The sequence below is a fragment of the Ranitomeya imitator genome, chromosome 3 (genome assembly GCF_032444005.1).
Source record: "Ranitomeya imitator isolate aRanImi1 chromosome 3, aRanImi1.pri, whole genome shotgun sequence".
NCBI classification, from domain to species: Eukaryota; Metazoa; Chordata; class Amphibia; order Anura; family Dendrobatidae; genus Ranitomeya; species Ranitomeya imitator.
Window position 1 is genome coordinate 684,800,680 of NC_091284.1, and position 18,237 is coordinate 684,818,916.

The following is an 18,237-nucleotide window of genomic DNA, read 5'->3' on the forward strand; positions in this document are numbered from 1 at the left end:
ATAACTTATCTTGCATTGTTACTAGAAACATTTGAAAAAAAAAATATATATATATATATTACAGCTTTGGACTCACATGAAAGGCAAATTGTCCAGAGAAGTCATACATCCCACACGAATGCATTAGGCTCAGAGTGTTCCTTACAGCTTCTGCACTCAGAACCTTCTCGCCGGTGATGGGACAGATGCCACCGTTAGCCAGAGTGGCCGCAATCACACTTCCCGAATGACAGGTCACCTCAATAGAGCACAACTGGAAAGAAAAAAACTAGATTATTCATGAGATATCATGTAACTGTAAAAGCCGGAATACATACAAAGAACTAGAAAAAGAAAGGCAATAAATACTTAGAGACTGTCCAGTACTTGTCTATTGATTACTTCTTGTAAGTATAGTTGATCAATATAAGATTGTTAGGGGTCCAGCCCCTGGCGTCGCTGTATGGCAGCCGGACACGAGCAGCGCTCAGATTGGATACTGCAGCTCCGTTTATTAGATGCTGCAGATCTGCTCCTATTCTCTGCAGTAGAACTGATCTTATACTGATGACCTGTGCTAAGGAGACACTATCAATATAAGGATAGTGGAAAACTCCTTTAACCCGTTAATGACTCCCGCATTTTGAGGCTTTAGAACATAGGGTTTTTTTTTTGTTTTTTTCATTCTCGTATTCGAGGAACCACAATATTTCATTTTTTTTCGGTAAAGTAGCTGTACGAGGGCTTGTTTTTTGCAGATTGAGTTGTATTTTTCCATGACACCATTTGGGGGAACATGTAAATTACCACCTTACTCTAATAACTGTTTATGGTAAAAAAAAAAAAAAGCAAATCTGTGTTGTTGTTTTTTTTAGTTATTTATTACTATATTTATACCATAACAAGCCCTTTTTATTGTCTTTTTTAATATTGCATATTCCAAAAAAAAAAAAAAACAATTTTAGAACTGCAGAGGTGATGTGCTAATTAGTGGGTGGTTAATCGCAGGGTTATTATTTTCCCCAGACTAGACCTCCCACTAATCATGTTCTCCTCTAGGTGTGTGCAACATGATTTGCAAGAATGGCGTCCCCACTTGCTCTTTACAGGTCTCTGCCTCCCTGATACTGCGCAGGCTCTCGCGGTTAGAGAGCTGCCACCCTCAGCCTGCGCAGGGCGCCAATGAAGACTTGCTCCACATTGCCAGGGAGGCAGCGGTGACACAGGACTCAGTCTGCAGCCTTGATAACATCACAGTCCATACACTCGGCTTAGTGCTCATTGTGAGGGAGGCAGAGATCTGGAAAGCGCCGGCTGTAACGCCACTCTTGCAAATTATGTTACTCACGCCAATAGGCCATTATAACTCGATTAGTGGGATGACGGGTCTGGGGAAAACAAGGCCCCCATAACAAGTCACACACTAATAAGCATATTGCCGTTGCAGTTATAAAATTTGTAAAAATTTCAATTTCTTATGATTTACCTTGTAGCAATTTATATAACTATAAAAGGGCTTGTTAGGAAGGTTATAAAGATAGTAAAAACTATATGGTATGGTTATGGGGGTCCTGAGGGAGCTGTCAGATTTCCATCAATTTTACCCTATTTACATTCTGCACTAAAAAAGTGCTCTCTTAATTCTGTAGTTCAGTCCCTTACAGTGATCCCAAAGTTATGTTGTAGTTATGTTGTCTTATTTATGCTTTATGACTTCTGTACAGCAAATACCGTTCGGAAAAAAAATCATTTGTATTCAGATCGCCGTATTCTCAAAGTTCCAAGTTCTACGATTTTCTGCCAATGAAGCGGAATTAGGGTTTATTTTTTTACGTCACAAGATGTACTCTTCGTTGGTAACATTTTCTGGTGCATGCAACTTTGTGATCACTTTATACTTTTTGGGAGGTAAAATGCACAAAATAAAAAGTAATTCTAGATTATATTTTTTAAATTCTGTCCCGTACCATAATTAATGATATCAATTTTTTTTTTAAATTCGTTTATTTATTAATCACAAATAAAATACAGTATAAATGTTTGTCTTTGTTATTGACTTGCACGGTTACATTCGCAAGAACGAAAAAGACATCAGAGCATACATATGCCAATCATTTGTATATATACAGAAGAAAAACATATATGTGAAATTATGGAACTGTCAGTACGTAAAGTTCCTAAACTACAACCAAACTAAACTAAACTAAGCCTCCAAAACTATTACTACGCCGCCATTTAACAGTAACATTATACTCTCCATTGCGCAATATCTGCAGAACAAGAGGTCAAATAAACTGTATCTTTATCAATTGGTTAGATCACAAAGTGAGATGGGAGGCATTCCACCTATCCCAGATTTTATTAAATTTGCCCGGGCAACCCCTATTCTGATAGAGTGTACGTTCATATGGGACAATCGTGTTCACCAACTCAACCCAGGACCTAAGGGTGGGGGGTGAATTTCCCATCCACCGCAGCGCTAACATCTTCCGTGCCAAAAATAGCGTTTCTCGTAAAAAAATCCCAACATAATGTTCCCAAGCCTCCTCATCCCACACTCCAAACAGAGAGACCAGGGGTTCAAGAGGAACCGGGATTGATAGTAGTGAAGTCAATAACGAAGTTACCTTAAAAATATTTAAGAACATCCTAAATAGGCAGTGTAAGCGGTTTATACATTGTGGGAATAAAAGGACTAGAAATAGGAAAAACCCAATGTGGCTAAACAAAGAAGTAAGACAGGCAATTAACAGTAAAAAGAAAGCATTTCCACTACTAAAGCAGGATGGCACCATTGAAGCTCTAAAAAACTATAGGGAGAAAAATACTTTATCTAAAAAACTAATTAAAGCTGCCAAAAAGGAAACAGAGAAGCACATTGCTAAGGAGAGTAAAACTAATCCCAAACTGTTCTTCAACTATATCAATAGTAAAAGAATAAAAACTGAAAATGTAGGCCCCTTAAAAAATAGTGAGGAAAGAATGGTTGTAGATGACGAGGAAAAAGCTAACATATTAAACACCTTCTTCTCCACGGTATTCACGGTGGAAAATGAAATGCTAGGTGAAATCCCAAGAAACAATGAAAACCCTATATTAAGGGTCACCAATCTAACCCAAGAAGAGGTGCGAAACCGGCTAAATAAGATTAAAATAGATAAATCTCCGGGTCCGGATGGCATACACCCACGAGTACTAAGGGAACTAAGTAATGTAATAGATAAACCATTATTTCTTATTTTTAGGGACTCTATAGCGACGGGGTTTGTTCCGCAGGAATGGCGCATAGCAAATGTGGTGCCAATATTCAAAAAGGGCTCTAAAAGTGAACCTGGAAATTATAGGCCAGTAAGTCTAACCTCTATTGTTGGTAAAATATTTGAAGGGTTTCTGAGGGATGTTATTCTGGATTATCTCAATGAGAATAACTGTTTAACTCGATATCAGCATGGGTTTATGAGAAATCGCTCCTGTCAAACCAATCTAATCAGTTTTTATGAAGAGGTAAGCTATAGGCTGGACCACGGTGAGTCATTGGACGTGGTATATCTCGATTTTTCCAAAGCGTTTGATACCGTGCCGCACAAGAGGTTGGTACACAAAATGAGAATGCTTGGTCTGGGGGAAAATGTGTGTAAATGGGTTAGTAACTGGCTTAGTGATAGAAAGCAGAGGGTGGTTATAAATGGTATAGTCTCTAACTGGGTCGCTGTGACCAGTGGGGTACCGCAGGGGTCAGTATTGGGACCTGTTCTCTTCAACATATTCATTAATGATCTGGTAGAAGGTTTACACAGTAAAATATCGATATTTGCAGATGATACAAAACTATGTAAAGCAGTTAATACAAGAGAAGATAGTATTCTGCTACAGATGGATCTGGATAAGTTGGAAACTTGGGCTGAAAGGTGGCAGATGAGGTTTAACAATGATAAATGTAAGGTTATACACATGGGAAGAAGGAATCAATATCACCATTACACACTGAATGGGAAACCACTGGGTAAATCTGACAGGGAGAAGGACTTGGGGATCCTAGTTAATGATAAACTTACCTGGAGCAGCCAGTGCCAGGCAGCAGCTGCCAAGGCAAACAGGATCATGGGGTGCATTAAAAGAGGTCTGGATACACATGATGAGAGCATTATACTGCCTCTGTACAAATCCCTAGTTAGACCGCACATGGAGTACTGTGTCCAGTTTTGGGCACCGGTGCTCAGGAAGGATATAATGGAACTAGAGAGAGTACAAAGGAGGGCAACAAAATTAATAAAGGGGATGGGAGAACTACAATACCCAGATAGATTAGCGAAATTAGGATTATTTAGTCTAGAAAAAAGACGACTGAGGGGCGATGTAATAACCATGTATAAGTATATAAGGGGACAATACAAATATCTCGCTGAGGATCTGTTTATACCAAGGAAGGTGACGGGCACAAGGGGGCATTCTTTGCGTCTGGAGGAGAGAAGGTTTTTCCACCAACATAGAAGAGGATTCTTTACTGTTAGGGCAGTGAGAATCTGGAATTGCTTGCCTGAGGAGGTGGTGATGGCGAACTCAGTCGAGGGGTTCAAGAGAGGCCTGGATGTCTTCCTGGAGCAGAACAATATTGTATCATACAATTATTAGGTTCTGTAGAAGGACGTAGATCTGGGGATTTATTATGATGGAATATAGGCTGAACTGGATGGACAAATGTCTTTTTTCGGCCTTACTAACTATGTTACTATGTTACTATGTTACTCCCTCCAATATTGAAAAATAATTGGGCACTGCCATATCATGTGTATGAAGTCAGCATCTGGTGAGTGGCAACGCAGACACTCCGACGTCGAATATCGACCCATCCGAAAAAGTCTCACTGGGGTCAAATATGACTGATGAATTATATATAACTGGGTCATCTTGTTATTAATTGACGGGGATACTTTAAGGGAAGAGTCAAGAACGTCCTCCCACACTTCACTCTGCATATCAGGGACAAGTCCCTCCCACTTGCCCTTAACCAAGTCTATAGCTGAGTTCGCTCCCATTGACAACAGATATGTGTACAAAGATGAAGTAAGACCCTGAGGTCCCTGCGATTTAAGAATACCTATCAGGGGCAAAGATGAAATGTTGCGGTTTGCTCCCACATTTCTAATATATGACTGAATGGCTGTTCTAAGTTGCAGATAGCGAAAAAATTGAGATCTTGGAAAAGCATATTTAGCTTGCAGCTGTTCAAAAGACATAAAGACCCCCTGATCGTATAAATCTCCCACTGAGAAAACCCCGTAGGAAACCCAAAAACCTGCAGATGGGTGATCTACCAACATGGGGAAATAACCATTATCCCATAAAGGCATTTCAGCAATAATATCCCCAAACCCAATAGCTTTTTTAATCTGCCTCCAAGTTGATCGTGCCAGTCGGAGCATGGGTAGTAAGCGGGGAGCGTTTATTTTCCCCGACTCCAAAAGGCCCAATGGACATTTAGCACTAACAGAACTAACCAGATGACTCTCAGAATTAGGGAGACAGTTATGAGGCATCCATTTACTTAGTGCCCTAGCCTGTCCCGCCAGATAATATAGAAAAAAATCAGGCAATGCTGCTCCTCCCCCCTGCTTAGATCTCTGCAAAGTAGTTAATTTAAGTTTAGGCCTGCTTTTCCCCCATATGAATGAAGCAACCTGAGAGTTTAAGTTGGTGAAAAAGAACTTCGGTACAGTTACTGTGCTATGTTGAAGACAATAGTTGAATTTAGGGAGCAATATCATTTTAATGAGGTTAATACGACCTGCTACAGATAATGGAATCTTACTCCAAGATGTAAATTTCAATTTAGCGTCATTTAGCAGAGGGAGAATATTGAGTTGTAAGTCGGACCTACTATGTTGAGACATATATATACCCAAATACTTAAAGTTAGATACTATGGGCAGCGAGGAAAGAGTATTAAGATTAGATGCTGGGGACTGAGAGAGAGGCAATAAAGCAGATTTATCCCAGTTAATATATAGGCCTGAGAACCCACTAAATCTATCTATGGTAGTAATCACCCTCGGTAACGTCTCTTCCGTATTATCCATATCTACATGTAACTTTGACATAGTGGGAATAACCGAGACATGGTTAGATGAAAGCTATGACTGGGCAGTTAACTTACAGGGTTACAGTCTGTGTAGAAAGGATCGTAAAAATCGGAGAGGAGGAGGGGTTTGTCTCTATGTAAAGTCTTGTCTAAAGTCCACTTTAAGGGAGGATATTAGCGAAGGAAATGAGGATGTCGAGTCCATATGGGTTGAAATTCATGGAGGGAAAAATGGTAACAAAATTCTCATTGGGGTCTGTTACAAACCCCCAAATATAACAGAAACCATGGAAAGTCTACTTCTAAAGCAGATAGATGAGGCTGCAACCCATAATGAGGTCCTGGTTATGGGGGACTTTAACTACCCGGATATTAACTGGGAAACAGAAACCTGTGAAACCCATAAAGGCAACAGGTTTCTGCTAATAACCAAGAAAAATTATCTTTCACAATTGGTGCAGAATCCAACCAGAGGAGCAGCACTTTTAGACCTAATACTATCTAATAGACCTGACAGAATAACAAATCTGCAGGTGGTTGGGCATCTAGGAAATAGCGACCACAATATTGTGCAGTTTCACCTGTCTTTCACTAGGGGGACTTGTCAGGGAGTCACAAAAACACTGAACTTTAGGAAGGCAAAGTTTGACCAGCTTAGAGATGCCCTTAATCTGGTAGACTGGGACAATATCCTCAGAAATAAGAATACAGATAATAAATGGGAAATGTTTAAGAACATCCTAAATAGGCAGTGTAAGCGGTTTATACCTTGTGGGAATAAAAGGACTAGAAATAGGAAAAACCCAATGTGGCTAAACAAAGAAGTAAGACAGGCAATTAACAGTAAAAAGAAAGCATTTGCACTACTAAAGCAGGATGGCACCATTGAAGCTCTAAAAAACTATAGGGAGAAAAATACTTTATCTAAAAAACTAATTAAAGCTGCCAAAAAGGAAACAGAGAAGCACATTGCTAAGGAGAGTAAAACTAATCCCAAACTGTTCTTCAACTATATCAATAGTAAAAGAATAAAAACTGAAAATGTAGGTCCCTTAAAAAATAGTGAGGAAAGAATGGTTGTAGATGACGAGGAAAAAGCTAACATATTAAACACCTTCTTCTCCACGGTATTCACGGTGGAAAATGAAATGCTAGGTGAAATCCCAAGAAACAATGAAAACCCTATATTAAGGGTCACCAATCTAACCCAAGAAGAGGTGCGAAACCGGCTAAATAAGATCAAAATAGATAAATCTCCGGGTCCGGATGGCATACACCCACGAGTACTAAGAGAACTAAGTAATGTAATAGATAAACCATTATTTCTTATTTTTAGGGACTCTATAGTGACGGGGTCTGTTCCGCAGGATTGGCGCATAGCAAATGTGGTGCCAATATTCAAAAAGGGCTCTAAAAGTGAACCTGGAAATTATAGGCCAGTAAGTCTATCCTCTATTGTTGATAAAATATTTGAAGGGTTTCTGAGGGATGTTATTCTGGATTATCTCAATGAGAATAACTGTTTAACTCGATATCAGCATGGGTTTATGAGAAATCGCTCCTGTCAAACCAATCTAATCAGTTTTTATGAAGAGGTAAGCTATAGGCTGGACCACAGTGAGTCATTGGACGTGGTATATCTCGATTTTTCCAAAGCGTTTGATACCGTGCCGCACAAGAGGTTGGTACACAAAATGAGAATGCTTGGTCTGGGGGAAAATGTGTGTAAATGGGTTAGTAACTGGCTTAGTGATAGAAAGCAGAGGGTGGTTATAAATGGTATAGTCTCTAACTGGGTCGCTGTGACCAGTGGGGTACCGCAGGGGTCAGTATTGGGACCTGTTCTCTTCAACATATTCATTAATGATCTGGTAGAAGGTTTACACAGTAAAATATCGATATTTGCAGATGATACAAAACTATGTAAAGCAGTTAATACAAGAGAAGATAGTATTCTGCTACAGATGGATCTGGATAAGTTGGAAACTTGGGCTGAAAGGTGGCAGATGAGGTTTAACAATGATAAATGTAAGGTTATACACATGGGAAGAAGGAATCAATATCACCATTACACACTGAATGGGAAACCACTGGGTAAATCTGACAGGGAGAAGGACTTGGGGATCCTAGTTAATGATAAACTTACCTGGAGCAGCCAGTGCCAGGCAGCAGCTGCCAAGGCAAACAGGATCATGGGGTGCATTAAAAGAGGTCTGGATACACATGATGAGAGCATTATACTGCCTCTGTACAAATCCCTAGTTAGACCGCACATGGAGTACTGTGTCCAGTTTTGGGCACCGGTGCTCAGGAAGGATATAATGGAACTAGAGAGAGTACAAAGGAGGGCAACAAAATTAATAAAGGGGATGGGAGAACTACAATACCCAGATAGATTAGCGAAATTAGGATTATTTAGTCTAGAAAAAAGACGACTGAGGGGCGATGTAATAACCATGTATAAGTATATAAGGGGACAATACAAATATCTCGCTGAGGATCTGTTTATACCAAGGAAGGTGACGGGCACAAGGGGGCATTCTTTGCGTCTGGAGGAGAGAAGGTTTTTCCACCAACATAGAAGAGGATTCTTTACTGTTAGGGCAGTGAGAATCTGGAATTGCTTGCCTGAGGAGGTGGTGATGGCGAACTCAGTCGAGGGGTTCAAGAGAGGCCTGGATGTCTTCCTGGAGCAGAACAATATTGTATCATACAATTATTAGGTTCTGTAGAAGGACGTAGATCTGGGGATTTATTATGATGGAATATAGGCTGAACTGGATGGACAAATGTCTTTTTTCGGCCTTACTAACTATGTTACTATGTTACTATGTTACTATCATGTCATCAGCGTATAAACCAATGGTATCAATGCGATCCGCTATTTTTATACCCTCAATACTGGGGGAAGATCGGAGACGTATTGCCAATGCCTCCATTGCTAGAGCAAATAGGTCTGGGGAAAGGGGACACCCTTGACGGGTTCCCCTATATAATAAAAATGGCTCAGAAATGGAACCGTTTACAATTATGCGGACCTTTGGTTTCATGTATAATACATTAACCCAATTCAGGAATTTAGCCCCCAAACCATATTTCTGCAGGCAAGCAGACAAAAAGGGCCATTCAAGAGAGTCAAACGCCTTAGCTGCGTCCAGCGACGCTAACACCCAGTTATTATCAGGCAGCAAAGAACTGTATTGGATTATCGATTGAACCCGCCTGATATTTATAGAAGTGCTCTTAACAGGCATAAAGCCAGTTTGATCCGGGTGTATAATGTCTAATATAATAGAGTTCAGCCTAGTGGCTAATATTTTAGTAAAAATCTTATAGTCTACATTTACTAATGATATGGGACGATAGGACCCGCATTCCAAAGGATCTTTCCCCTCCTTTCTGAGCACAATAATATGTGCCTCATAAAAAGTATCGGGCAGACATCCCCCTCTCCATATCTCTTTGAATACTTTCAATAAAAGTGGAGCTAGTACTTCCCGGTATTTCCTATATAATTCGACCGGAAAGCCATATGGCCCAGGGGCCTTCCCAGAGGCCATATCCTTTATAGCTTGCTCTATTTCTTCTAGGGTGAATTCAGCGTCCATAAAGGCCTGTTGGGTGGAATTCAGTGTAGGGAATTCTATATCGGATAAATATTCTAAACAATCTGAAACACTGAAATCGCTCTTAGATTCATATAACCCTTTATAATAATTATAAAAACACTGAAGTATTTCCTCGGTGGGGGTGTTCAATGAGCCGTCTGGTGAACGAAGTTGTATTATCATATTAGACGTATTGTGTTGACGTACCAGGAAAGCTAAAAATTTCCCCGCCTGATTCCCCATTTCAAAATATGATTGTCGCGTAAAAAACAGCTTATGTTTAGATTTAGTGTCTAGGTGTTGGGTATATAATCTTTGCAGGGTTAACCACTCAACCTTATTGTTATTAGTTTGACTAGCTGTATATGCGGTCTCATCATCTTTCAAGCGTTGCTCAATCTCATTGTCGTCCCTCGATGTCACCCTTTTAACATAAGAGATCGTAGAGGACAAGCAGCCCCTTAGATATGCCTTAAGGGCGTCCCAAAATAAATTAATCTCTTGAGGTTCTGGGTGAGATCGAATATAACAATTCAACTGGTCAACTGTCCTGTCATTTGAGTCTATTAGTTTAAGCCAAAAGGGATTCAACTTCCATATTCTACCATTAGTCAGTTTCCCAAATGCAAGCGTGAGAATAATTGGACTGTGGTCCGAAATTCCTCTATTACCATGCTCTATACCACTTACCCATTGCACCAAGCCGCCAGATCCAAAAATATAGTCTATACGGGACAGGGAACTTTTAGTAGATGAGTGGCAGGTATATCCTTTTTCCCCAGGGTGACGTATCCTCCACAGATCCATCCAGCCGCTATTTTCTATGAACAATGCCAGCTGGGTCGGGGCCAATGAAGAAGACGAAGACAGAGGTTCCCCAGATGACCCATCTCCCAGTCTCAACCTATCAAGACCACTATCCATGACTAGGTTAAAATCACCCATACAGATACCATGTGTGTCTGGGTAATTTAAAGCAAAACTCATTGCCATCTTAAGTACTGAAATATTAGCTGGAGGGGGGTTGTAAATGCACAATATAACATATTCACGGGAATTAATTAATGCATGAACAAAAACAAAACGTCCCTCTGTGTCCCGCCGAGTCGTCCGGGCCTCCCATCGAACATCTCTGTGTATCAGCAATGATACCCCTCTCGAGTAGCTAGTATGAAATGCATGAACATGCCATTGTACCCAGGGTTTCTGTACACTTCTGGCCGTATCTCTAGTTAAATGCGTTTCTACCATGGCCACAATATTAGGATGATATCGCCTGATCTGGGAGAACACCTTAATTTTCTTCCGGGGTGATTTAATACCCCGTATATTCCAGGTCATACATATCAATTCAGACCCCATATTCACTCCTTAACCTATGGCATACAATGATGGTCGAGAGAAGTCTACAGATTACGCATAGATAATGATAACAGCTCTGGAGGCGGCTTTTACCTAAATACCCATTAGGGCTAGTTAAACTTAACAAAAAAAGAAAACCTAACAAGAACTGAACAATCCAGGAGCATAGTTTAGCGCTCCCATCATCAAATAAACCTGGGGATACCCCCGCTGACTCCAGCGTCCGGTATTGTTGGTGTCTTGAACGCTCGCAGAGAGAGCTCCAATTCCGAAATTTAAGAGATATTAGTTGGTCGGAAACTTATCAGGGTTCCGTTGCATTAGACTTCCCATGGGATCGCAGCCAGTCCTCTGCCTCCGATGGGTCAGTGAAGAACAAGGAGGAACCATTACAGACCACCCGGAGACGTGCTGGATAGATCATGGAGTAGATAATATTCTTGTCTCTGAGTTGCTTCTTAACGTCCATAAATCTTGCCCGCTGTTTCTGAAGTTCAACGGAGAAGTCTGGGAAAATCGAGATTGTAGCACTATTAAACTTGATGGGACTTTTTTGTCGTGCCAGTCGTAGAATAGCATCTCTGTCTTTACAATTAAGGATGCGTGCCAGGAACTGTCTGGGTGGGGCTCCAGGAGGAAGAGATTTTGTAGGGACTCTATGGGCTCTTTCCACCGAGAACATTGGGGAGAATGTGTCTCCCAATGAGGATTTGAGCCAATCTTCCAGGAATTTTTCAGGTTGCTGGCCTTCTGAGCGCTCCGGCAGACCAATAATGCAAATATTGTTTCGGCGCAGTCTGTTTTCCAAATCGTCTGCCTTTTGTTTCCAGGCGTTTATGGAACCGGCAACTTTCGCTAGTTTTGCCTCCATAGGTTTAATAGTGTCCTCCACCTGAGACACCCTTGTTTCCACTTCTGTTATACGTCCCTTCATAGTCTGCATGTCTTGCCTTAGGCACCCCACCTCCGTGTGTACATCCTCTATTTTTTCAGAAAGAAATGTTCTAGTTAGAGATATAGCTTGCATTAATTGTTCAGATGCTTGCTTAAGACTCAAATCATCTTGCTCGCTCTCGTCAACACTATCAGAGAGACGGGTTTTCCCCCGCTGAGCTTGTGAGGAATTATCTCTAAGAGATCTTGCACCATCCGAAGTGTCACTCCTAGCGAATTCTTTTAGCCTGTCAGCTGCAGTTGTATTCTTTGGACGGTGCATGGTCAGTAATTATGTGGCACAGCAAGGTGATTAAGTTAGGTCTGTAGAAGTGTTATACGGTCACACCAAGGCTGTGTATGATGTATATCCCGGCTGGACACCTCTATAGTCAGGAGGTACACTGATATATAATCAGGGGGCACAGGCTGCTAATATGGCGGAGACCCCTGGTACAGGGAAAGTTCTTTGCAGCAGCGGCAGCAGAGGGGAGGCCCAATAAAAGTGCAGCCGGCTGGGTTGTAATTAATAGGGGAGCGTGGGGCTCAATCTTCCAGAGCACTCACCACGATTCCCCGTAATGTGTGTAGAATAGAATAAGCGCTCACCTCCCAGTCACGCTGCGGTGATGATGAGCCGCACCACGCCTCCTACTGCAGGAGCGCGCGCTTCAGTAATGGCTGCCGCCCACACAGCCGCCGCCGCCAATGCAAGTCTCTCTGTCTCTCCGTCGGGCCCGAGTCCTGCAGCTCTCACCCACAGGTGCCAGGTACCGTCCGGGGACCAAGGGGGGCTCCAGCCACAGCCACAAACAGCTTCGCGCCGTCTGCCAACAGAGCGTCCTCCTGAGAAGATGGCCGCCGCCACACGTGGAGCTCACCGCTCCGTTAAGTATTTTCCTTCTCCGGCTCCCTCCAGTCACCGCTGTGGTCCCTTCCAGGGGTCGGCAGCCTCCAGGTCTCCAGGAGCCCCAGCAGCAGCAAATTGTGTACTTAGAAGGGGGTCTTATATGCAGGATATATGCAGGATTCTAGGAGCTCTCTCGATATGCGTCCTTCCTCGCTCACTCCATAGCCACGCCCCCAATTATATCAATTTAAATTATGGTTTGATGCAATTACACTGATATTCAATTAATATCACTTTGTAGGGATTGTAATGTGTCAGAATACCAATCCTAGTAGTGAGCGCAGGAGCCCAGCTGTTTATATCAGCCACGCTCCTGCAGTTGATCATATTGGTACAGAAGCTGTACCAGGCGGTCAGCACTAACTGATGTGCTCATGATGGCTATATCCATCATATACTGTTAATGGATTAAGACAGGGCTAAAGAGTCACAAGCCTGCGGGCCATTTATGGCCCTCGATGACCTTTTATTCGGCCCCTGGGCAGATTCCTGAGCACCGCGGTGCTTGGGCCAGCCGCTGTATTTTGATGGCCGCCTTCCCATTAATTTCTTCTTGCTCTGTGAGCACACACACAGTGTCAGCATCAAGGCATATTTTGTGGGCGGAGTTAGGGAACAATTTGTACGGCCCCCGAAGGATGATATAAATATCCAAATGGCCCTTTGCAGAAAAAAGATTCCCCACCTCTGGATTAAGGGATCATGTTTAATGTGATGAACAAAGATTTGCAATAATTTACACCAAAGCCAATTTGTGAATGGCGCCAAGCGCTAGACTAATGATGAGGATGATATTTTCTTACCTGGAAATAAAGGTCTAAAGCAGATACCATGTCAGCTCCTTCTGGAAAACACTAGAAAAGAAGAAAGCCAATAAGTAATTTTGAAAGTTATAAGGAAGTACAAGAGTGTAGATATAGAATTAAAAATTTGATGGCATCAGTTTTTGAATAGTGATGAGCGAACATGCACGGATAAGGTGTTAACCGAGATTGCTCGGATGATAAACGAGTGTCTTCGGCGTGCTCGAATAATATGTTCGGTTAGCACACGAGCATGCTTGGATAACACTATCCTAGCACGTTCGCTCATCACTATTTTTGAACCCTTTAAGTTTTCCCTTAAACACTCATTGCAATATCCTTTGTGCATTCAGGGTCAATCACTGGGATCTAGACTGATGCCCTCATTTTAGATCAACGCGAACACAGTTTTTACAAATCATAAAGTAAAATCAATGTTAGAAAATATCCAATTTCCTGATGGAGTGGATACGTTTTAGTTGCTGATTCCTATTACGAGTACACTAAGACTGGGGTGAGAATTTTTACCTTTTTCTCTTTGAGGTAATATCCAATAGCATAGTTCCGATCGCCAGTCTCCTTTTCCGATTGAAAACTGTAGAATGTGGAATACAAATTGGGTTAACAAAAACATTTGGAAGTAATTTACGTTTCTCATGTGATGCAGTGAAAAAGGTTTCAGCTTGTGAGACGAAATGTCATCTAATATGTTAGGTGAGTAAAGTGATATACACTGAATGCTGTTGGCTGTGGTGCATCTGTATGGATTTAATGCAATCTGCCTGAAATTGACTTGGTTGTGCATTTTACGACATCATGCTAGTAAACCAGTGCTTCTCAAACCTTGAACTAGGTCTTACTAGTGGAGCGCTCACTAGTTGATGAATCGCAAATTAAGGAGGCATAATTTAAAGCAGTGATTAAAAATTCAGCAATATTTTTAATTTTGGCATGGCCTTTGACCACAATTGGTGGCTCATGCATCCCATGGTCTATCTGGTTAAAACCCAATACAAAAAGTTTCAGTGACCCTGTGCCATGTAAATGTATTATTGCTAGAGATGAGCAGATCTTTTGAAATTCGAGTTCTTCAGCTTCACTGAAATTTCTCCAGAAATTTGATTTGCGGTGAACAAATTTGCGAGGATTTAAATACTGGAAAGGTGAAGGAAGAGAATTTATATTTCACTTACACAGTAGAATCTGAAGATGGAAACTGACTGCCATACAAACTGCCCGTTCTGTGCTCGACTGTGCACCACTGATAACTGCTGATCTCTGATGACCCAAGTACTGACCATCATCAATGAACAAGGTATGAAAATGTGAGTATGACAAATTTGGACAATAACACGATATTAAGCTGTGCTGCTGTGATAAAGAATCCTTAGGACTTAGGATGAGTTCAATGGCGTTTATTTCCATAAAACGTTTCAATGCTAGACTAGCATCTTTTTTAAGTAGAAAAAACAATTACGTCTTATTCTACCAATGTGCAAGGTATGTGTCATAGCTCAGTTTGGGAATGCGATCCTGTGACCTGCTGCTGCTTGGTGAGTTCCTTTTTCTGCTTTCTTCCCTGTGCAAATATTGATGTTTTCTATTGTCTTTGTTTTTCTTTCTTGGTTTGCTCCAGGTGTTTCTTATTTTCCTGTCTTGCTTTGCCCTACGCATATTCTGGGTGGGGTTATATATGCTCACCCTTTACCACACTTCCTTGCTGGCTATACCTCTTGGTGGATGTGGGTTCAGAAGTTTCAGCTTTTCAGCTAAGGGGCTTACCTTGCTTGGTAAACTCCGGTTGTATTCTTGCAGTGAATCTGTTTGCTTTCCCTCCCAGCACATTTCTTTTTTATCACTGTAAGGTTTCTGGGAGGTTATACTTGTTCCTTTTATTTTTGGTTCTCCTCAGCTTTCCCTCTCTACCCTATATGAATGTGCTTTAGTTTCTTATCCTGGGTTTTCATATCTTTCTTCATACTTTCCTTTCCCCTTGTTGGTAGTGTGTTGTGGCCTCCCCTCTGTTCCTCAGGAGGTATGAGAAACCCCTCAATGGCATTACAGGGAGATAGGTCCAAGGTGATGTTTTTAGTGATGTGGCTAGGGCCTTTCTAGTCTGTACAGGGACCAGCCAGGTGTAGATGGGGAACTCATGGTGAATACACAATTGCTTCATCTGTGTGCGGATATTTTTTTTTTGTGAAATGTAAATCGAATTTCAAAGTTTTTTAATTCACGTTGAACCACGGTGTTCAGGAAATTTGACTCTACTCCATCCTTTGCAAATTGATCCGCTCATCTCAAATTATTACACATAATGAAATATCCTAAGTTTTTTTTTAACGCCATATGAAGGCAAGAAGAGGAAACATATAAAAGGATTAATTTGCTTTTTCACTTAATTGTGTTGTTCTTACAAATTGCAAGGGAGAGATTCTTAGTATTGAGACATCCCCATATGAAAGTGAGAAATGATCTTCTAGAGAGATGATTCTCTCAAAGAGGAAGTCAAGTATGCACAGAAAGATCTTGTCTTTCTTAGGCTACTTTCACACTAGCGTCGGTACGGGGTCCGTCGCTATGCATCGGGCCGACGTACCAATGCACGTTGTGAAATTTGTGCACGACGTGGGCAGCGGATGCAGTTTTTCAAGGCATCGGCTGCCCAGTCTAAAGTCCGGGGATGAGGGGGCGGAGTTTCAGCCGCACATGTGCTGTAGAAAATGGCGGGCGCGACGGACAAAAAAACGTTCATTTGAACGTTTTTTCGTGCCGACGATCCGCCAAAACACGACGGATCCGTTGCACGACGGACGCGACGTGTGGCCATCCGTCGCGATCCGTTGCTAATACAAGTCTATGGGAAAAAAACGCATCCTGTGGGCACATTTGCAGGATCTGTTTTTTTTTCCAAAACGACGGATTGCGACGGATTGCTAAAAACGCAAGTGTGAAAGTAGCCTTAGGCTATGTTCACACGTTGCCATTTTTAATGCAAATTTTAAGCTGCGTTTTACAGTACCAGCAAAAGTTATGAGATTTCTGAAATCTCATGCACACACAATGTTTTTTTTTTTTTTTGCCTGACTGATAAGGAAATCTGTTGAGTTTTTGCAAACTGCAGTACGTCACTTTTTCCAGTGTGTTTTCACGCACAGAAAGTAAGTGAAAAAACACAGCAAAAACACAAAAAAAGTACATGTTTTGCTATGTTTTTGGTACAAGGAAGTTGCATCATGATTTTTAGGGGGGCACTAAACTTTATCAGCATTCACAAGAGACAACAAAAACACAACAAAAAACACAGCAAAAAAAAAAAAAAAAGCAACAAAAAAAAATATTTTTGTAAGCAGCGTCTTTACTTCCAAGAGAGCAGGTTTTGCCTGCAGAAAAAAAACACAGCAAAAATGCAATGTGTGAACATAGCGATGTGCTCTTCTTAAATTGGTGTTGTTTTGGTAAGGTTTTACTATATATCCATTTATAATCACATAGTATCTTAATGACATGATAAACAAATGCCCAGGATTCAGTTTCCAGAACTGCCCTAAAATGCCACTTATCTCTTATAGATCGGCCAGGATTGGCTGCTCACATGTAAGTTTGTAAGGTGTGGATACCCAGGTGTTGTATTATTGGAGCACAGTGGATTATGGTTATTATTTTTATTTCTTTACTATACTAGTTTACATAGCACCATCATATTCCACAGAGCTGTACAGATATAAATATGTTGAGACAGATGATTAAAGATGCATTAAATTTGAGACTTTTGGTTGATTTACTTTGGGCAATTTTTTGCACTTAATAATTTTGGTGAAGTTTGCCTTATGTTGCTGCATCATAAGCAATGCACCTTTTTTCTAACACTCCTCAGCGTGGAGCTGCACCTTTTTTTGAGTGAGCGTCAAATAATCTCCGCCCTTCTAAGCTGTCTGCTTGGACATGTAAGTCATAGAAAGTAGAATAAAATAATACCTTGATATCTGTGATCTGATGTCTTATTCCAGATAAATCCATGTTTTTCTTATTATCTTAAGATCTATGGGCCGGACACTGATCTGCATGTAAATCTGTCTCCAGAGCTGGTTTTAAATGAAAGGGGAGTTACCAGTATGATGTGTAATGGATGACACTTTGCTCTCATAATCACACGTAGTGATGGGCAGTCCGGCTCTTTTTGCGACATGTGCCCCTAACAGCCGCGGGTGGAATCGCGATCCACCCATGGATGATAACCTGTTAAATGCCGCTGACAATCTCTGATTGACACATGATGGCAGGTCGCCAATGGGTCGGCATGACAACCAGAGGTCTCCAGCAGACTTCTATAGTTGTCATTGCCGGATTGCTATTATTACCGCCCGATGGTCAGCACTCATAGGAAGTGAGCATATCTGCTACACACAGGCGATCTGATCATTGCCTGTATGCAGGGCTGGCTCCAGGTTTTCATGGGCCCTGGGCAAAAGAGTCCCGGTGGACCCCTTTAACACATACAATTCATAATGCACCGATACGGCAGAGAAATATAGGTATAGTACAATGCCAAAGATTTCACTT

The 18,237-nt window shown here is 41.4% G+C and overlaps 1 protein-coding gene across 2 annotated transcripts in view; it reads right to left on the minus strand.

Annotated features, from left to right (window-relative positions):
• Positions 1-18,237, minus strand: part of GLS2 (glutaminase 2) — a 172,021-nt gene that overhangs the window by 20,733 nt on the left and 133,051 nt on the right. For both annotated transcript variants that reach the window (XM_069758450.1, XM_069758449.1), the window contains exons 10-12: positions 14,203-14,269; positions 13,675-13,725; positions 77-253 (exon numbers count right to left, since the gene is read on the minus strand). In XM_069758450.1, coding sequence (XP_069614551.1) covers positions 77-253; positions 13,675-13,725; positions 14,203-14,269 — 295 coding nt within the window. The remainder of the gene's footprint in view (positions 1-76; positions 254-13,674; positions 13,726-14,202; positions 14,270-18,237) is intronic.